The sequence below is a fragment of the Callionymus lyra genome, chromosome 3 (genome assembly GCF_982586985.1).
Source record: "Callionymus lyra chromosome 3, fCalLyr1.hap1.1, whole genome shotgun sequence".
In the NCBI taxonomy this organism is placed as follows: domain Eukaryota; kingdom Metazoa; phylum Chordata; class Actinopteri; order Syngnathiformes; family Callionymidae; genus Callionymus; species Callionymus lyra.
In genome coordinates this window covers 14,303,283-14,325,851 of record NC_141820.1, presented here as the reverse complement: position 1 = coordinate 14,325,851, position 22,569 = coordinate 14,303,283, and the positions used below count along the sequence as shown (strand labels likewise).

Below are 22,569 nucleotides of genomic sequence, written 5' to 3'. Positions count from 1 at the left end.
AATCCTGCTCGGAACTTATCAACAAGATTCATCGACGGCTCTTGAACTAGATTAACCTTTTTTTAAGGAATGTCTGATTCTCACTCACATTCCAGTTGATATGACGATCGTGAGATTCATGATTCCGACGCTTGTACATATTTTCTTTGTGAGGTTTAGTCCCGTAACAGTTACTGATTTGCTCTTTCTTTTATACTGTGCTTTGAGCCAACATTACATTTCTTAATAACGGGAAAACCAGCGATGTTGTAACTACTCAGATAATCAACTATTATCCGATATATATATATATATATATATATATATATATATATATCCTTTAAGAAACACCTTAAGACGTTTCTATTTGTTCAGGCTTTTCCTTGAATTTCTCGAACTCCTGTGTTGTTTTCAGTATTATCTTGATCTTTAAAGTATGTACTTTTTTGAGTATTGTTTTGATTGTCTAAGCGCTTTGTGACCCTGGTCTGGAAAAGCGCTATATAAATAAATATTACTTACTTACTTACTTACTTACTATATTTGAAGCTCATTCTCGATTAGCTAGTTAGTTTACAATGCCAACTTTGGTTGCAGCGTGAATATTGTGTTGGAATTCTGAGTTTTTGCAACACTAAAACAAATTCAATTTCGCACGAAGTCATGTTTTTTAGTTCACTTTTTAATTTTTGGGGAATTTCTTCAAAAATTTGGGGGATCCTGATGGTAAAACAGAATACCAAACACCAATATTTCTAACATTTCCTGGCAATATCATTGAAATGCTTGTTGAGTTACTTCGCAAACAGACAGATAAACCTTGGTGGATGTAGTACATATGAGATACTATTGTGTGTATTCCTATTCTGGCCATAGTCATTGTATACTGGGCTTAACGTCTCGATTGTGAAGTTAATTGAAGATCAGTGGTTTCCTCCTGTGGTTCATGTGGTTGTGAAAAGAAAGTAGGAAAACTGTACAATGAACAAATTATAAATTTAAGGCTGACACAGTGCAACGTTGTATTTATAGCAAAAAAAAATGGCGAGATACAATAAAATACTAAAGATCTGGTGGAAATGTTCGTTTTTGCATATGTCAGCAAATTTCAGGTGAATATTCAAGCTGGTCAATTAGAAGCAACATTTTTTCATCTCTTTCAAACTCTTATTGACCTCAATTCATCGTTCATTTCATTCATTTTCTACTCATGTTGATCTGTTACTTTTTTAGATTTATAGACAAAAATGTTTGTTCATTTTAATGTAGCGACTGGAGCTCAGTTGTCTTCATCTTCGTCCAAAAAACAACAACTTAAAAACATCCAAATACCACCATACTGCTCGTCTCTCCATCCTGGATTGAAGCCTTGACATGAGTAATTGTTATGGAATAACTCAAACATTAAACTGTATTCTAAGATAGTTTGTAGCAGTATTAAAAAAAAATCTAAAACACGTTTTCGAACGATCATTATTTATTATTTTTCTGATTCCATTGTATGTTTTAAACTCGTAGATGGTTTGGTACACCTTGTTTAACAAAAATAAAACCCACAACTGGTCACAGAAAACACTTGAAAATGTGAAAAGTTATAATAATAATAATAATAAAAATAATTGAAATAAAACAATCAAACTCTGTTATTAGATTAAAACACAACAGCACTTGAATCAGGCCTTGACAAATTGATGGTTCCTCTAGAAAAGAAAACGTGACCGTAGGGTTCAACCAAGATGTGTTGGCTTAGAACCAATGGTGTCTGCAAACTTGTAGGTCAGTAGGCCTCATTATTGGGTCACTAAGTACTCGCACTAACCATTGGTGACATGTTTACCATATTAAAAACATGGACCAGAGGAAGCAGGAATTTTTCTCAGGAAATTGAAAAATAAATGATAGAAAATCATATTAAAGTTCAAAGCTTCCTGAGACTATGATTCAGAAACGTAAGATCCATTGAACTGTAGCCAACATCCCTAGACTTGGCATCAGGAAGAAAATTGATGAAAAATTAAAGAGACGAATCATACAATAACAAAAGAGCCTTGAAGGACCTCTAAAGATACTCCAAGGTCAAGGTACATCAGTGTCAGATTGCACCGTCATTGTTTGAGCCAGAGTGGACTTCATTCGAGGACTCCATTGTTGGAAATAAATTGTTGAAAAACAGCCAGAATGGATTTGGACGAGCGACAAAGCTTCTGTGAGATTGTTTAACAGGACGTTACTTAAACCTTTTTTGCACATCAGCTCCATGTTCACCTTCACAAAACTTCACCACGGTGAAACATGGAGGCTAGGTTGTGCTTTGCTATGAATATTGAGGTATTCTAGAGAGAATTGTGCTGACCATTGCCAGAAAGCTTGGTATCAGTCGCAGGTCCTGCAACAAGTTAATGACCCAAAAGAAAACACAGCTAAAAACCCCCAAGAATGGCTAGAAGGAAAAATAAATCTGACTATTCTGAAGTGGCTTTCAGTGATTTGCTGATCTAAATTCAGCTGAACATCTATGGAAGGAGATGAAACATGCCGTCTGGACAAGACACTCCTCAACCCTGAGACAAATTGAGCAGTTTGTAGAAGTGTCATTGATGGTTCGAGAAATCATTTGTCGCTACAAAATGTTAAGTAAGATTACGATCGTATTTGTCCATTTTTAAAATTGACTCATGGTTAAAACATGGTCCAAAAGCATTCTCTGGTTTTTATATAATTGTTTTTTTTATAATTACTTTTATCACATACAAGTTATTTCTGTGACCATTTTTCTTTTTTTTTTATTTCAGTAAACTAGTGGTACCAACAATTTTGTGTTTTTTGCCAGTTCTGATTTGATCAAGTCACTTGAGCTGCACCGGCTGGTGTCACTGAATCCACAATAGTGCTAACACACAAACAAACACACTCACCCTCTCACATACACACACTCACATACACACACTCACCCTCTCACATACACCCTCTCACATACACACACTCACACAAACACACACACTCACACAAACACACACACTCACATCAGACACTCACATACACACACACACATCCTCTCACATACACACACTCACATACATACACTCACACAAACACACACACACACACACAAACACACACACACACCCTCTCACATACACACACTCACATACACACACTCACACAAACACACACACACACACACAAACAAACACACTCACCCTCTCACATACACACACTCACACAAACACACACACTCACATCAGACACTCACATACACTCACATCACACACAAACTCACCCTCTCACATACACACACACACACTCACATACACACACTCACATCACACACACACTCACATCACACACACACTCACATACACACACTCACATCACACACACACACACACTCACATCACACACACACTCACCCTCTCACATACAAACACTCACATACACACACACACTCACGTACATACACACACTCACGTACACAAACTCACATCACACACACACACTCACCCTTCCACATACACACACTCAAATACAAACACTCACACACACACTTACCCTCTCACATACAAACACTTACATATACACTCACACACACACTCTCACATCACACAAACACCCACTCACCCTTTCACATCACACACACACTCTCACACCACACACACACTCTCACATCACACACACACACACACACACACACACACACTCACCCTCTCACATACATACACTTACATATACACTCACACACACACACACTCTCACACCACACACGCACACACTCACCCTCTCACATACACACACTTACATATACACTCACACACACACTCTCACATCACACACACACACACACACACACTCACCCTCTCACATACATACACTTACATATACACTCACACACACACACACTCTCACATCACACACACACACACTCACCCTCTCACATACACACACTTACATATACACTCACACACACACTCTCACATCACACACACACACACACACACACACACTCACCCTCTCACATACATACACTTACATATACACTCACACACACACTCTCACATCACACACGCACACACTCACCCTCTCACATACACACACTTACATATACACTCACACACACACACACTCTCACACCACACACACTCACATCACACTCACCCTCTCACATACACACACTTACATATACACTCACACACACACACTCTCACATCACACTCACCCTCTCACATACATACACTTACAAATACACTCACACACACACACACTCACATCACACTCACCCTCTCACATACACACACTTACATATACACTCACACCACACACACTCACCCTCTCACATACACACACTTACATATACACTCACACACACACACACTCACATCACACTCACCCTCTCACATACGCAGACACACTTGGAGACCTCAAATCCTTCTGAGATACAGATGGAACTCTGGAAAACACTGTAAATAAGTGAAGCAAAAACCCGCAGCCACAGGAGAGTCGCACCTGACAGATCAATATGGATGTTCAGAGCTTCTAGCTCGACTGTCACATAATGGAAGAGGCACAAACACCAGATCACAGTCGAGTGTACGCCCAGTTGCCGTATACCATTTCTGATATAATACTAATAATCTAATAAAAGCCGGCGCCATGAGACATGTGACTGCATCAGTGGTGTGAGCGGGTCTATAGGAGCTGACAGCGAGGCCACTCTTCCTCCAGGCTTCTCTCTCGCCGCCGACGCTGCTGCATAACTCTGGCTTCTGACAAGAACGCGCTGAATTATTCATCGGACAATATTAGGACTTTAAGGAGATTCCACGAATCTAAACGCTGCTGGAAAATTTGCGACATGCCTCAAAACACATTGTTTTTATGACCGATGTCAGAGGTATTGATTCAACAGTAGCCACAGGTGTTGGTTCCTGGAATTAGAACATCAAGACTTATGAACCAACAGAACAATAAAGTTGTATTGACCTTCATGCCATTGTGGAAAATTACAATAAATGGCATTAAGATACTACTTTAATCCTGTATTAGCATCACGTTATCTGATGATTGTCTCGCCTGCAGTTAATACAAAACTCTGCAGCGAGAATTCTGACCTGCTCTAGTAGAAGAACTCACATTTCTCCGATCCTTAAAATTCTTCACTGGCTTCCAGTTTCTTTCAGGATTCATTTTAAAATTCTGGTTCTTACTTCCAGATCTATTCATGGTCAGGCTCCTCCTTACATCACTGATCTGATCCAGACTTACACCCCAGCTCGGGCTCTTATATCCGTGGATAAGAATCTACTGTTCCTTTTTTAGAATTATAAACAAAAATGTATGTTCATTTTAACGTAGCGACTGGAGCTATGTTGTCTTCGTCTTCATCTGCGTCAACAAAAATCGTTATTACTTGTAATTATTTAAGCTAATGCTACAAACTAGCTTAAAATATAGACTTATATAAGTATTTTTCCAGAACAATTCCTCTTGTTGATGCTTCAATACAAGAGTTAATTTACAAACGAGCAGTCTGGAGGTATTTTGATGTTTTTATGTGTATTTTAGGACGAAGAAAACGGAAGTCTAGTTGCTACATTAAAATGAACATACATTTTTGCATATAACTCTTGGTTATTTTGGGGCGAACTATCTCTGTAAAAGTTTGAATTCCAAACAATTAACATTAAAAGAGGAACTTAATATTAATGTTTCTTCGCCACACACAGTTAGGTTCGTGGTATTTAAGAAATAGTTTGGCCTCTTGACGTTTTAACTTCATGACATTTTCTTAAGTTGACAGTCTCAGTTTAAGTGGGCAACAGAAAAAGTCTGGATTTAGGAATAATTTGCCTTTAGAAAGTTGACTTATCTTATCTAATACAATAAATTAACAATATTAATTAAATTAATTTTGTGTTAGGAAATTCCTTATGTAGGTAATTACATCCCCCAAGGAGAATACTTTACAAAACGATAAAATAAATTATTAATCTTTCGTAACTACAATTTAAAAACTCACACTCTTCTAAGACTAAGTATATATTTCCAATAAAAAAGTATTTTGGGTGAAAATGTATGACCTGGCAGATATGCGAGTACTTTTCTAGTTTTTCTTGTTCCACCTTGCAGAGATCAGAACATAGAGTTACTTCTAACTTAGCAGAAAGTTAAAAAATAACTCATCCCTGATTCAACAGTTCAGTTAGTAAATCACAATTCCATGAGTTTCTGTGGTTCAAAGGTCGATCTCTGGACTTTTCAAGTCAGTCGTCACTAAACCTAAGAGATGCTGTTAAACTTTACTAGACATTAATGATTGAACTAAGAATAACATGAACTTCCTTTTTCTTGTTCACAAGCTGATGGAAGCTAAAACCAGCTGTTGTCGTGGATCTGTATTTACAGGAGTTATGTGTAGAAGGTGAGGCTTATGACAAGTTTTAAATATTTGTTGATGGTGAATGATGGTGAAATACTGTATCATTGGCAACAACTCATTTTACCTTTAAGTATTTCAAACAATTAATTAAATATATATTCATTATTTGCAATCCTAGAAATATTTTAAACAGGGTCCGATGGGAAGTAGAAGGAATCTATCTATCTATCTATCTATCTATCTATCTATCTATCTATCTATCTATCTATCTATCTATCTATCTATCTATCTATCTATCTATCTATCTATCTATCTATCTATCTATCTATCTATCTATCTATCTATCTATCTATCTATCTATCTATCTATCTATCTATCTATCTATCTATCTATCTATCTGTCTATCTGTCTGTCTGTCTGTCTGTCTGTCTGTCTGTCTGTCCGTCCGTCCGTCCGTCCGTCCGTCCATCCATCCATCCATCCATCCATCCACCCACCCACCCACCCATCCACCTACCCATCCATCCATCCATCCATCCATCCATCCATCCATCCATCCATCCATCCATCCATCCATCCATCCATCCATCCATCCATCCATCCATCCATCCATCCATCCATCCATCCATCCATCCATCCATCCATCCATCCATCCATCCATCCATCCATCCATCCATCTATCCATCCATTCATCCATTCATCCATCAGTCCATCCATCCATTGATCCATCCATCGGTCCATCCATCCATCAATCGGTCCATCCATCCATCTATCTAATAAAGTACTAGAAGATACAGTTACTTTCTGAAAGACACTCATAAAACTGCTATTGCATCACACATGATTGTATCTGATGGATTGTATGTGCAGAAAATTAGTCATACAGTGTAAAAATATGTCAGATCAAAAGGATTATTTATCGTTAAATAAATCTGGCTAATGTTGAATCTCTAACATCTCATGCGTGTGGACCTGAGTCGCTACAACTTGATCCTGACGGACAGACAACTGGTCCCCGGACCTCCTAGATGGTTTGACAGCAGCGTCCTGACGTAACATCGGAAGAAGGAAATGTATTTGTCACTTCCCATTAAATGTGGAAGCTAATCGTACCAGGATTAATTTGACACCCAATCCATGTCCGAGCTGTGGAATGAACTGCCTGTCCTGAGGAAGATGACGTCTGTCTGGTGATGCTTATGTTCTCTGGATCAGATGAATAAACATCTTCAGTAACGATTCACTTTTTAGCTCATTTATGGCCCTGAATGAAAACACAAAAAAATAGTGTTGATTCAAAAGCTCACCAGGGATGATTAGATGTCACATGATGGATGAGCAACAATCACCAAAACTGACAAAGAATTAAGAAGGAAGATATTTATGTAGATTCAGAAAAACCTCTAAAGGATCTGAAACAGTTTCAGAATTAAATTGTTTTTATTTTTCATTTCATGAATCAATATATGTTAATCAATTGTTTTTTTAAATGCATTATTCTTTTATTTTGATATAAAGATACATTCATCTCTAAGAGTCTCGTTTAATTTTTGTTTTACAGACACACACTGTAGTTATAATAGATAGATACGGCATCTTTCAAAGAGGTAACAGTCATCATAGTTCACTTACATGAGCAATTCAAGAGACATGTTTCAACCATCCTTAGCTCGTCAGGCTAAATGTGGTATGTTTCTTTTCCTTATCATCATTTTTTTGGATTCCTTTTTCTTTTTCTTTCAAATATTCTGCTCCCCCTTGTCATCGCACCGGGCCACGTTCATAACCACTGTTCTTGGTGAGAAGATATGAGTTATTTTATAATGAGTTATTTCATGTTTTATTGAAATGTATAATATCCAAGATACTTTTTTTTTTTATGTATCATAATGTGAACATGTTAGTGAATGTTTTAATGAGGATGCCTTAGTTTTTTTTAGTTTTTTTCAGAGTTTTAAAATTAAGTTGGTTTCTTTTTTTGATATAATTTCTCCTGAAAACATAGAAAAGATGCCTCAGCATTGAGGAGGTTGATTCATCAAAATAAGACAATTATGTTGAATAAATTCGACATTTAACCTGAAGAAAACAAAGTAACGGACGAAACGACAAGGAATTTACAGCAAATGCCTTATTTCCAGATACAAGATCTACAAGTGATCTACACAGGCTACCTTTACGATCGACTGGACACGGGGGATCGCGTTTTAAAAGATACAAACCATTGTGACCGTCTATAAAAAGACCAACAGAATCTCAGCTCCCGCAAACATCCTGATCCAGTTCCAGCTAACGACCCTCTTGTTTCTCTGCGTTGGTGTCGAGGACGTTAATGAGAATGTTCTTATTAAATATTTATCGGTGCTGCAGTGCTAAGAGCAAAGAGATCATATTATCTGAATACAAAACTTTTCTTTTTCTTAATCATTAAGGCTGAACTAAGATCCTCGGCGTACTTATAGACTTACTTTTATATCCCTGAATGGCTGAGACCTGGAGCTGGAGCTACTGTACACTTATGAAACTATCAACCATATCAGTTGATTTTTATCCCAGTTTGAAACTTCAAACTGTCATGATCACAAAAATCTTCATCATCATCTCACATTTCGTTTCGACAGAAGTTTGGCTTGTCAACAGTTTTCTTATCATTTGAGCAGAAATACTAAAAAGATAGTTGGGTATTAAATATAGATTTTTAGATGACCTTGGAATTTTCTTGAAGGTTCAACTAAAGTGTTGATTTAAGTGTCTCTTAGATAGATGTTGGACTCTATTGTATCTCTATTGTGTCTGTTTGTACTAAACTCTCTTTATATTGAAATATTTACATTACAAAATGATATTAAGCTCCGCTCACTGATAACACTTCGTTCTGGAGATGAAATCTTGTTCACCATAAACAGCCCACTCTGCTGTGATCGGTCAAACATCGAGGTTTGTCACTTCGCATCATGAATCTTGGAAGTTTCCACCTTCAAGGGACTCCTTGTATAAAAAAAGGAGGGCGTGATTACAGCTGGCTTGAGGAGGAGTGAAGCCATTGTTACGTCATCGTATATTCCGCTCTCGTAACCTCTTGTTCGCTGAGACTTTACACAGGGAAGAACTTTATGAAGTAATAAGTTGAAAACATGGTCATGATGAGAGACTTACTGCATCTTGGAGAGGAAGACTTCAACATTCGAAACATGCGAGTCAAGAGAGTTGGAGTTTCACAATAGTTGCCCTTCACGTCATTTTTATATTTTTAGTTTTTAGTTTGATTTCTTCTGCGATGTGTTGAACAAAATGAGAAATTATCTTTTTAGAATTCAACTCAAAGAAAACAACATGTTCATCTGGGTCCTGGTCAGGATGTTGTTGTTGATACGGTGAACGTGTGAAACTGAAAATAACCACAGTTTCTTTAAGTCAGATTTCCTTTTTCGTAGTACCTGCTGTGACAGGATGTGGCCACAGAGTCGAAACCGATAAAAGACTGACGAGATTTGCAGAAATGTTCGGTTCCTGTATCGTTTTCAGCACAAACTTTTCTCTGTTCTCACTCATTATCTTTAAAAGTGAGATTAACATGGTCTCTTGAAACAAGTGCAGATCAGATCTGGCTCCATCACTCTTTTATTCAACAGATTCCCATGACACTACTGTAGGTTTTATTTCTGTGCCCGGAGGGAAACACCGTAGTGCTGTGGGAACATCTGCTGCTTCAGACATGATAAGGTTGCTATTTAGAGTGATGGGCACGTAGGGGGGGCGGCTCTGCCGGTGCAGGTCATGAGAATCAATGTGAGTTCCAGGAAAAAAAAAAAAAAAAACTGGCTTCGCTCGCCGTCTCCTGGTGGATTCCTCCTACACCCCGTCTGCTGACTCACTCTCAGATTAGTGATTATAAACCGTGGCTTCCTCCACGTCAATCATATCTCATGCGTTTGAACATAAAAGGACGGGGCCGGTATAGTCAGAATACGTATAATTTTATTTAATTTTTTTTTTCAGGGAAAATACTGTTCAGAAGAGAAGAAACACCAAAAATAAACTTCTGTCGCACATCAAATCCCCCCCTCACACGGCGTAGGAAGGTCACAATCACATCAAAGAGAAACGTCATCCGCAGAGAGGTTCGGACGGACGCGGCAGCAAGAGTCAGATGAATCATCCGATGGAAACACAAGAAGCAGGTGACAACCGAGAGGACTTTTAATGTGTGTAACTGAATCTGTCGTCGCCGGCGTTAAGGTTCACCGATCAAGCAAATATGAGGTGGTTAAAAGCACACGGAGGACACGGAGTCGTCTTTGATGGACTGTGATCGATGTCAGAGAGTCACCTGCGATCTTTTCCACGAGCACATGGATATTTAGGCGCCTTATCACAACTTGCATGTGTTGAGTGTTTACTGTTTATATGCGGATTATTGGTCATTGCCTTCGTAGTTCAAGTTATACGTTGTCATCATTTTTTTCTGGCCGTTTTGTTCGTTTTGCTAAAATCCCTGCATGTATACAATGTGTAAGCTAACGCTAGCCATAACGTAATTCCTCTTTAACTGATAAAGAACTTCTAAATTCTTGTTTGATCTGCGAGATACACATCACAGCTAAAAACAGGTCAGACCTGTGGTGGCTGTTATCGTAGCAAAGGGTTTGTAGATACATAAACCGATTTGCAAATAGTTCACCTGTAAATTAATTTACAAATATGTGGCTTTATTCACACGTTTGTAGATCCAGTCATACCTTTGCTGACTGAGTTTAAGATACACTTGCTTGTTTGCAAATTGAGGTTACACATTTGAAAACCAACTTACAGATTTACACATTTGCAAAAGAAGTGGATGGATTTTGAAATGTAGTTCCATATTTGAGTAAAGAGTTATAAAGTGTATAACCCAGTTATTTTGAAAGTGAGTTATGTATTTGTAAATCAATTTGAAGTCAAGGTAAGAGTTATATTTACACATTTTCAAATCTAGTCCCACATTTGAGCAGTGAGTTGCTGATAAACTAGAATGATATTTGCACTTTGTCATCCCTTGCACTTTGTTCATTATATTTGCTTTTTGTTCTTGTTCCTGCTTTTATGAAACTATCGTCTGCTGTGTACTGGAAACCCAATTTCCCGAAGGAGATCTCCAGAGGGATTAATAAATGCTATCTATTTATTTGGAAACCTAGATCCATATTTCATTAAAGATTTAAAATACACAATAAATGCACAACCTCAAATCCAGTTATTTGGAAAGTGAGTTATGCATTTGCAAATTCAGTCACATTTGAAGTCAAGTTAGGAGATGCACTTTAGAATTAAGGGCCGAGTTACAAATATACCAATGCATTTTCAAACCCAAACTCACTTTTGAGGACTAGGGGTTGCAGCTATACTTGCACATTTGGCAAATTTTAAGTTTTACGCATTTCAAACTTTTGTAACTCATTTCTATCTATAACCACATATTTGCTGAAGATATACTTCTCGGGGCAGATTTATTTATTGTTAATATTCATTTATTTTATCGTTTTACGCATTTGCAAAAACCTTGCTACATTAATACAGCCGCAGAAAATGCTCTTTTTGCGCTGATATCAGCAAAACCCTGACGACCATTGCAGTATTTCGGTGTCGAGAATTTCCTCTGTGTGTCCTCTAGTTTTTATCTCTTTTGTTGTTTAGCAACAGTCTATATTTAGCATTAAAAAAAAATCACATCCCTTAAAGGAGACTCGCCTTTTGTGAGCAGGAGAGAATCTGTCAAGTAACAAAATCAATATCCATGTACTTGTAGAGGAGGTCGATGGTTCCGCTCTCCTGACATCACACAGAGGGAAGGCAGCTGGGGTTGAGTTTTGGCAGCTTTTTTTTTTTTTTTTTTCTTTTTTAAAACAGGGCTCAGTGGATCCGAGAGATCTTTACTCCACTTCTCCCTTGTGAGAAACACAATCTGTCAATCAGATGTATTAAAAGCAGCGAGGACTCCCAACACATCCTGCCAAAGTGACACTTCAACACAAACATGCAGACGAAGTTCACCAAGTCATGCAGATGGAATTGTTTCAAGTCAAAACACGTTATTTAAGCTCTTCTTCGTGTGCCGGTGGGAGCCTCATCCATCCTCTGGACGAGGGAAAGAAAGAGCAAAAGAAAAAAGGGATGTACCAAATCAAAATACTGTAGCCGTCCGCCTCAGAGGATCATGTGATTCCTGCTCAAGGACTAAAATTATTCCTAGAGCACAGAAATAGACGCCCGAGGATCAGAACCTTTACGATTCATGTTTGATCTGCCATCTGCTAGAGAGTGATAGTTTGCCTCAAAGGATTTCTGTCAGATGCTACAATGCTTTTATTTGGTCCCCGTTTTCTGTTTCCAGGTAAGTGTTTTTTTTTTTGTAGAAATCTCCAGCGTATAATTCTGAGAAACACTCAACTCAATCTCAAGTCTAGACTCTAGAATTCAAATGGATCCTTTGGGTTTTACTTTGTTCTTAATAGCATCGTTTGAATTTTTCATTCAAAATCATTTCGCTCATTAACTCAGACCTTTTGAAAAGAACAAAAATAATCTTGGTTTTGACATTTACTCCAATACCCAGTGGCCCTTCGCGAGTAGACAACAGGGAGGTGATATTTCAGAAAGTTGACCAGAAGATTAAGATCCAACAAGCCTCTAAAATGAGTTTGCCACGTTAAGTTGATGTACCATAAATGAAGCGAGGAGCTCAGTCATCCAGGAGAGACTCAAGGCTCCTTTATATCGAAGTGTAATTTGCAAATGTGTAGCGACAAACTCAACGACTAGCAAGGGTGGTGAGCTTGGACATTCTGACAAAAATGCTTCAAGGCAAATTCATATACTTCTGTACACACAACGGCAGATTATTGATTTTAAACATCTAAAAATTTGACTCAGTTATTGAGTAAAAAATGATTTAACACAAAAATGACTGAATTTGTTACTTAAAGAGAATTTTTTGATCAAATCTCCAAAATAAAAATTACATAAATTCTTAAAGTTTAACAAACATGTTTTTAAATTCACGCCAAAATATTAATGGATGCTTCAGTTAAGATTCCAGTGAACAATTTTGTTTTTTAATTTGTCGTGGTAAACTAGAAAATGAATCTCAATCAAGATCAGATCAACCAACAGGTCTAGCAGAGGTCGCCTCGACTCTACGGCGGTGTAAACTCAAGGACAACGTTAAGAAATTCTCAGCCATCGCGATGCCCGACTTCGATCCCACGGTCTCGGACGCCCAACGCCAAATCGCGCCACGTTTCGTTTTGAGGCGTTCCAAGTCGACAGGTGGGTCAGCCGCCGCCGGCGCTGAATCAGGGGGCTCACAGGTTCTTGTTGTTGTCGTGTCGGCCATCGAGGCAGGAGGGCTCCAGGAAGTGCAGCTCCTCGCCGCCCTCCAGCTTCAGTACCCGGCGACTCAGGTCCAGACAGCACTGTGTCGGGAAGAACGTTGCATTAGCATTAGTTGACATGAATGAATGGCGTTATCCTCTCGACCCCCTGCTGTATCTTTGGATGACTCAAAAGGAGATTAATTTACCAAAGACCAACTTAATTTGCTGCACATACTTTTCTTTACTGCAAGAAAAAATAACACAATATGATGAAAATAAACCCTGCAATGTTGGATCGATGGAAACAGAAATGTTTAACAGATGGAGAAAATATTTGGCCAACTGCAACTAAAAGTCCATTTGTTTAAAAAATAAAAACGATGTTCCCTGTTATTCAATATTATGGCCAAGAAATGGTGGGTGGGTGAGAAAAATTGCATTTAAATACAATTGTCATGTGTTTTTTTATTTTTATTTGTTTCCTTTCCTGTTCTTTTTTTATTTCTAAATGTGTGAAATTACTCTAATAAACATTATTTGAATTCAGATTTTGGCTAATTGTGTGTTTAGTTTTGGCTTTATTGGTTTCAAAGGTATAGGTTTTGTTTTTATTTTTGTTTTTGTATGATTCTGTTTTTGTACTTACCTGATGCCTGAGGTATAAGTTATGAGAATTTCTTAATGTTTGTGTTGTCTCTGGGTCAAAGTGAACCAACGGCCTGAAAGAATAGTGTTTGAGGTATCCCTTGTGTAGTGTCCGGGTCACCTTGACCCTGAGATAATACAAGGGTTGAAATCATTTTAAAAAAATCCAACTGTTTTGTGGCCCTAGCCTCAACTAAATGGCAGCCATTTCACCAAAACTCCGACTTTGGACCAGGGTCTGCCTGAACTAGAAGACGGAATTTTCAAGATGGCCACGACCACAGAACACAGACACTACAATATTTTATTCTGTCTTTCATGGTATCAACAGCAACGACAGTAAAAAGTGTTTAGTCAACCCTACAGTGTCACAGAAGTTCACAGCAATTGGATAGTGACCCAGAGTCATTACTTCTTAAACTGAACGGAAAGAATCGCTCCGCCGCTCGCTATTATTATTCAATTGAACTTTTCAATCATCAAATTGAAGAATGCAACTCATAGGAATGAAGACATTATGATTCATACTTATTAGTTCATACAACATACAGGGAAGTTATTTTATGAGCACTTGAAGTAACAGTGTGTTTGGAAACCTTGTTTATCAGCCGTTCCCGAGGCCTCTGGGTCGATAGAGTGAAGGGCACACTGACCTGCCCTGGAGCAACAGTTGCCCTGCTCTGCCCTTGACCCGGATATCATGGCTGCTCTCTCTTCTTCTCGTCACTCTAGCTCGCGGCTTTCCAGGGTTTCTGTTCCATCTCATATTTTTAACCAAGTCAATGAAATCCAAATGAGCTTTTTAATGACAAACATTGTTTATGTCTTCACACTAAGAATCAACTTTGAATTCAAAAAGTACTATCACAGTGTTTTGATATTTTAATAAGGTATCATGATACTTTATTTTGAAAGACCACTAGATGTCACTCTTAGTTTGAAAATGATGTCAGGTTTCATTGAACTAGTAGATCAGAATCACAGAGTATCAAGCAGAGAGTGACATCTAGTGGTCTTTCAAAATCAAGACACTGTATCATGATACCTCATCAACTGTTTCATGAAGCCTCATTAACACATCACTAGTAGAAAACACAATTATATCTGGAGCTGAACCCACAACTTAGTAGCTACAGGAGAACTGAAGGTGTTAATAGAAAATGTTCTATACCAGTATTGATACTGATACCTTCACTTCCTGAACGATAATTATACAGATACCAATTTCATAAGCTAAATTATGAAAAACAACAACATGGAAGCCAGTGTAATGAGGATAAAAGTAGAGGTGATGGGATGTGTCTCTAAATCCAGTTTAATCTAGACTAGATCTAGTCTAGTTAAAATTCTAGCTGTTCAGTGGCTGTAGCCTCCACTAAATGGGCGCCATTTCATTGTCTAATCCACCATCAGGAGAAAGTATCTTGCTTAAGGACACGACGACACAATCAAATCCGGGGCTGGGATTGAACCGGCAACTTCTTAGCCACAATAGGGCTTACCGATGCCTTCACTTTGATACCTGTTCTTAAAAGTTTATTTTTTTTAATCAAATTTTAATAAGATCAATTATACAATAAAACAAAATGACATTACAAATAGTACTAATTTAATAAAAAGAAAGATGAATCATGTCTCGATACTCTGTACTTCTGAAGTGTTTGGTCAGTACCACAAAAGAACAGAAGTTAGTTACCCATCCCTAGCTACACCATCTGAGCTATGTCACCCCAGAGCTCAGAAGAATTGTGTGTTCTGAACTAATATCTTCCATTCCTAGATCGTCTTCTGCTCGCTTGGAGTTTTTTGCTGTCCTTGGTTGTTATTTTTGCCGTTTTGAATGAAGATCTGGAGTTATTTTCCTTTGACTGAGACTGGTTCAATTGCAATTTTGATTGACTGCTTCCCCATTTGGGTTCTCCTTAGACCCGACAGTCTCATTCTGAACCTGCCTATTATTGTCTTGTCACAACAGAGTGAAGTCCCAATTGTTTTACGGATTCGCCCTCTGTTCCCTCTCTTCTCTAGCGATGTTCTGATGAAGCTTTTGTAAAGCAGTGTCATTATTTTCCTAGCCCACTAGATGTCGATCTCTGCTCTAGTTTCCTCTGTTTTGAACGACTGTTCCAATGAAACATCAGATCATTTTTAAACAAATGGCGCCACCTACTGACCTCTTAACAACATGACACTGCTTCATGAAGCTTCGTCAGACCATCACTACTCTTCTCACCAATCTCTTCCCAGATGCTTCTCACTCTCGATCTGCAGCCCTTCGCATTAAGTTTCTTTGAACGTCCGCCTGCCGAGCTGGTCGGACATCATGGTTCATGTGCGTCCAGTACATGATGGTGGAATTTATAACCAGCCAACAACCCAGTTCTGATCACTGTGTAGCCCTGGGCCACCGAGAGACTCTGGCTCACCCATCCATGTCTCCAAAAAATAGATGAAACCAAACCTCATTTGACATTTTCTGAACTAATAATACATCTGAAGTATATTTGTTTGTTCCTAGTTCCTAAACCCACGTACATTATGCTTTAAAAAGACACGCAAAATAGGACTTACTTTGAGTTCCAACAGTGTTTGAAGACCCAGACTCAAATCAAACGTGTCGTCTTCTGAAAGAGAAAAAAGTATGTGTCTCTGTCACAAACACCTTCCACTGAATACATTATTCTCATCTGTATTCTTCCCCTCAGCTTTCATTCAGAGCGATTATGCAACGGTAAAATTGTGCCGGTTCCAGAATGTGGGCTTCTTTCACAGACTGAATGTCATTCAGACGGAGAAACTACATTGTCCATCAGAAGGAGATGGTGTTATTGGAGAAAGCAGATTCTGATATGTTTCACCAGTTTTTTAGTTTGACACACAATTATCACCAGATACCTGTTCTTTGTAGGTTATAAATCCTGTCTTTGCTTTGCTGAGGTGAATTTGGGAAATCTTGTGAAGTTAAAAAAGTGTTAGAAAATAGGAGCAGTTCTTTTTGTTGATTCTTCACTGGCGTCATTTGTCTTTGAGTAGTTTGATGAAGTACTTTTCCAAGGTTAACAGGTTGGAAAAGTACTTGAGGTTTCCGAACCTCTTGTTTATCTTCTTGTACCTCTTTTTGGTTATAATTAAAGACTCAATAATGTGAATATTGTAATGGAGAAACATATGATTCAATCAACGTAATGATTGTTTACATTGTACGCAGTAGGTGTCTTTTCCACATTTTCCATGATAAATGACTATTTAAAGCAGTTATTCAACATCTGAAATGTCAACTTGATTACATGCTAAGAAGTTTTAAACATCACAAATGAACAAGCTGAGATTATCAACATTTTTGTTGAAACATACTTTCACTTCTATCTACTTTTGTTCCGTTTTTCTGCTTTCTTTTTATCGCTGGTGGGTGGACTTGAAAGCTTTTCTTTTTTTTCCCCATTTCCTGGTGTAGAATTAGACTTGCACTTAGACAAATGTCAAACGACTTTACCCAACTATCCCTTTGAACAAGATTAAAATAACTCAATATCTTGTTCTCAGACACCTTTTTTCACTTCATCGCATCGTCCTCTTGATACATTTCTTCTCTTTTAGTGACAGTTTAACTAAAACAATTAATTGCTGAAATATATATATATAGATATATATATATATATAAATAAATATGTGTGTGTGTATTCACATTTTTCTTTATTAAAATGTGCTTATTTTACTGCAGCGAGAATTCGAAGCCGCTCTAGTAGAAGAACTCACATTTCCCCGATCCTTAAAACTCTGCAGTGGCTGCCAGTTTCTTTCAGGATCCATTTTTAAATTCCGTCATACATCAGTTTATAAGACAGACACAAACTCTATGTCATGGCGTTGCTCCCTCTAATGTTACAAGCTCAAACTCACCTTTAGTAAAAGCCGAACAGCTCACGGTCTGCCGGCCCAGCTGCAGCTGAAGGTCCGTCACGGAGCCGCCGCCATGTGACCTGTCCTGAGTGGCCACCAGTCTGAGACACAAGCAAACGATTGCAGAGCACTTCAAGTTGAATTGAATCCATCACTAGATGGTTTTTCGTGACAGGATTCCTGTGAGGAACCCTCGCTCACCCGAGCCTCCGGCAGCAGCAGGAGGAGATGGTGTTGTGCTGGACGCTGGTGTCGATCGACGCCCTCACTTCTGTCTCGCAGCACTGTTACACAGACGGGGGGGTGGGGGGGGTTAGATGTCACGCTGAGGTTTCCGGCTTTTGCATCAGCACGTTGACAAACTCCGGGGACCCTTTTAAAAATCACAAATGACTCTCACTCTCTGTTTGAAGTAATCCATTCAGCTGCCCGCGAAGCTGTCGAGCTGCAACACGGCCAGAGTCTAATTAACTGTCACCAAACAAGTCGTGAGACTTAAGCCAGACTTTTTTTCTTACAGCTTGTTCAAATCCCCCTTTTCCAGTGAACAGACTGAAGTATTTGATCAGATTTTCTTACTTAGAAAATCAACTAAAATACAATAAATCAACAGTGTCTTGAATCCATAGAGATCTGCTCAAATTTGTGGAAAACACGGTTTTTATGAGAATTCTGATTTACTCCCACCCTCCAAAAATATTCTGATGTTTAACATCGACCTGGTTCCTTATGTTTGAGTCGTTCAATATGTGTCTCTAGGATCCTGTGCTGACCTTTCCAGGGTGTCCCCTCCCTCTCAATCCTACACTTCAAAAATAAAAAGTTAGATGAAGTCCGGTTTAATTGATTTATTATGGTATTTTTTTTGCAAATACTTGTATAAGGTGAGATGGGTGTACAAATAATTATTTATTACTAATCATACCTTAATTATTTATTATATCACACTCGACTAACAGTTTTTTGCTAAAATCTTCACACCATAATGGTGCGAAAGTGGTGTGAAAGTTGTCAAAAGGTATATACATATATTTAAATTAACAAACAAGGTATGATTCTTAATGTAGGTCTGTATATATTAATTCATTAGTTGATTGTGTTAAATTTGCATTTAAATAGCATTAATATCATATTGTTTATTCATTTATTTTTCATTTTAAAAGACATATCAAAAATGCCCTTAAGGGACAGAAACAGTATATAATACCTTTCCCGTCAACTTGGTTTTACAGGTTTTCACGCCCCAATTTCCATGTCTAAGTCCCGCCCCTTTTAAAGATAACGATATCAAATTGATAGTGAAAGGCCAACTCTTTTACACTAAATTTAAGGGCTTAAACTTTCTATGGGAGGAGTAGAAATCTGTTAAATTCAGTTGACGAAAAGGTATCTTGGTCTTCTCTCTGGCTTTTCTTTGCTGATCCTGATGTTAAATGAGCAAAAGTGCTGAGCACGAGAGCCATTACCGGGTCAAAGAAGAGGATAATAATTGACAAATGTCCAGATTATACACTCAACCATTTAGTTTTTCCATCACAGGACGAACACGTTCCTGCTGACGATCACTCGCCGTGTTGCTGACCATGTGCTTATTCTGTTGTTCGTGCAACTTCATTTTTAATGGGGGTCCTAAATGCACGAGCGAAACATGAATTATTTATCCTTCTGGTCAGGAGAGCGTGTTAACCACTGAACTTGACGGAATGATTCATGTTGCCCTTTTGAACTCACACCAGAGATGAGAACCGAGCAGCTGCTCCCCTGTAGCTTCAACTTGTGTGTAATGAGAGTTTGTCTCAACGTGAAAGGAAACATGTTGAGATACTGATGTTGGTAATAGAGTCAGACATGTTTTCTTTGAGAGTAAAGTCACGTTATTTATGGTTATTGTTATGTACTTATCCAACATCATGTTTCATGTAATCATGGTTTTATATTTCAATTTTAAAACTTAAAGATGACTGACTTGCTCTTGAGCAAAACGTAGTGATTTTGTTTACGAAGCAGAAACCTTTATCCTCTTATTTAAATGAATCGTCAAGGACAATATCTTTAAACCCATTGAGTAAAAATTACATAAGTTAATATTTTCCCACCTAAATCCTTATTAATAATTTCTCTTTTTATCATGATCCAGGTGTTGTTGTTTTTTTATAGAGACGAGTAGATCACTTTTGTCACTCGAGACAAAACTCTATTTAAGAAATGTATTAATTTCAAAATGTTTGCCCGTCATTAAAATGTCTTTAATTTAAAATCATATGTTTTGTAATATAACTGGAAATTTATGGTGAAAAGATCGTAATGGTTTGATCGATTGGTAAACAAGCTAACAGGTTTAGCATCTGTTTAAAATGTCTCTCATTTGCCTGTGAATCTATTTTGACATTTTATTTCCGTAATAATCAATCAATGATAACAAAATAAAATGCTACTAATTCTGATACACTGCAATTTATAAAGTAAATAACGTGGTGCGCACAAGTAGTATGTTTGATTTACCTTTTTAATTTTGAATATATTGTTGGTTTGGTCATCCGCTTATTGGTGTCTAATATGAAATGGCGATTATGCTTTTTTTATTGTACGAACTTGTTGAAACTCAGTCTTTTGTTGGACTTAGTCAGACTTATCATTTGAGTGACATTTCTCTAAAGACGTAAAAACAATATCACATTGTTCTTTGTTTACGACCAATGTTGTCAATATGAGTGAGAACTTTGTGAGACAACAACAAACGCTCTAATATAAACATTTGTTTACATCTGCTTGTCTGAGGTGCGAGGAAAATAATAATAAGAATTCACGTTTTTTAGCTCCATCGTCATCGTTACCTTCGAGCCTCTCACATTCTCCACTGCAACCGTCCCTCCATCGTCTCTTAAATAAATACCATAAACCCCCACTTGTCTATATCTCTTCCTTTAAGATATAAACCCTTGGTTTATGTTCGTTCGTTCATTTCTTGTCGTCTGTGCAGCAGCAGCAGCAGCAGTCGAGCCTTCCTTTTGTCCAGACCGTAGCGCCGGCTTATCAGCACGACCCGAAACTCTCTCTTTTGTCTCGCCGTGGACACGACGAGGGCCTATTTTTAAGGTCGAAAAAAAACGTTGAAACTGAGGTGCACTTGGCATTAAAATGAGTGGTAACAAAAAAATCTACAGCAAAAGGTCGTCGGAGTTCATCCCTACTCTCGCATTTTTTTTAGGAATTTTGACGTAGGTTGACTTTTGGAAACTATTGTGATTCAAGTTCGAGATACTCTTGTACCTCCATGAGCGTCAGAGCCGTTGAAGCAGTGAGTTGAAGATGGTGTGACTCAATTATGTTTGTTTTTTTCCGACACTCTTTTTTTCCACCCCTGCACTATGATTATAGAATAAAGAGTATTGGCCGTGATGAGTCACCCCCCGGCAGCACAAAAGAGGGCAACATGAAGAGCTTTATTAGTACCTTGCATGTAACCACCAGAGCCGAGAGCAGCGCCGAGCTCTTGGTGCCTTGGCTCTTCTCGAGGGTGGGCCCGGCGGCGGGCTCGCTGCTGTCGTCCTCCTCGTCCGACCGGAGGCTTCTCTCGCTCTCCTCCAGGGACTCCCTCTCCTCCGTGGAGTCGTCGGCGGTGCTCTCGCTCCTCTCCTCGCTGTCCGCCGCCCCGTCCTTGTGGTCGGCCAGCGGGGAGCGGACCCTGGCTGTGAGGGGGTCCCTGCTCTCCCCTCGGAGCCTTGTGATGTTGCCCTCCATGAGGCGCCGCTGGACGATGCTGTGCGGTTGCTAACGATAGAGAAAAGAAAATAACACATAAGTGGAGTAATGGGTGTTAAACCATCGTTGGGATAAATATATCTTTCAGCCTAAGAGGGTGAGGAGACTCGGATGTGTCTAATAATATATAATAGCATCACAGGATATAGAATTTATTCATAAATTGTGCGATAAGTAGGTCTGTGGTTTTCCTTCTTGGAGGAAAAAAATGTATATGACCCACTGGTATTAAACTAGCATCTAAAGAAACATCTATGAAAATAAGTACAGTAGAAGACTATCTAAATAACCTTCCACGGTAAAGCACTGCCTAGCTAACATATTCCTACGAAAATACTCCAATTTACTTCCAAAAGATAGTTAATCATAACGGCATTTCTTAACCCTTGTGTTGTCTCAGGGTGACCCAGAGACCTGAAAACAAATGTGTTTTTGGTATCCCTTGTGTTGTCTCTGGGTCAAGGTGAACGACCTCCCTGGCTTCCATAAATATCCATGCAGTGGTGGAGGTTGTTCACCTTGACCCCGAAACCACACAAAAGATACTAAAAAACGTGG

General features: G+C 38.5%; 1 protein-coding gene across 1 annotated transcript in view; it reads right to left on the bottom strand.

Moving 5' to 3' along the window:
• Positions 1 to 13,556: 13,556 nt before the first annotated feature.
• nrip2 (nuclear receptor interacting protein 2) overlaps positions 13,557 to 22,569 on the bottom strand; it is a 29,511-nt gene continuing 20,498 nt past the window's right edge. Inside the window, exons 2-6 of the mRNA XM_087786564.1 lie at positions 21,703 to 22,020; positions 18,451 to 18,533; positions 18,250 to 18,350; positions 16,921 to 16,973; positions 13,557 to 13,803 (exon numbers count right to left, since the gene is read on the bottom strand). Coding sequence (XP_087642690.1) covers positions 13,693 to 13,803; positions 16,921 to 16,973; positions 18,250 to 18,350; positions 18,451 to 18,533; positions 21,703 to 22,020 — 666 coding nt within the window. The 3' untranslated portion in view covers positions 13,557 to 13,692. The remainder of the gene's footprint in view (positions 13,804 to 16,920; positions 16,974 to 18,249; positions 18,351 to 18,450; positions 18,534 to 21,702; positions 22,021 to 22,569) is intronic.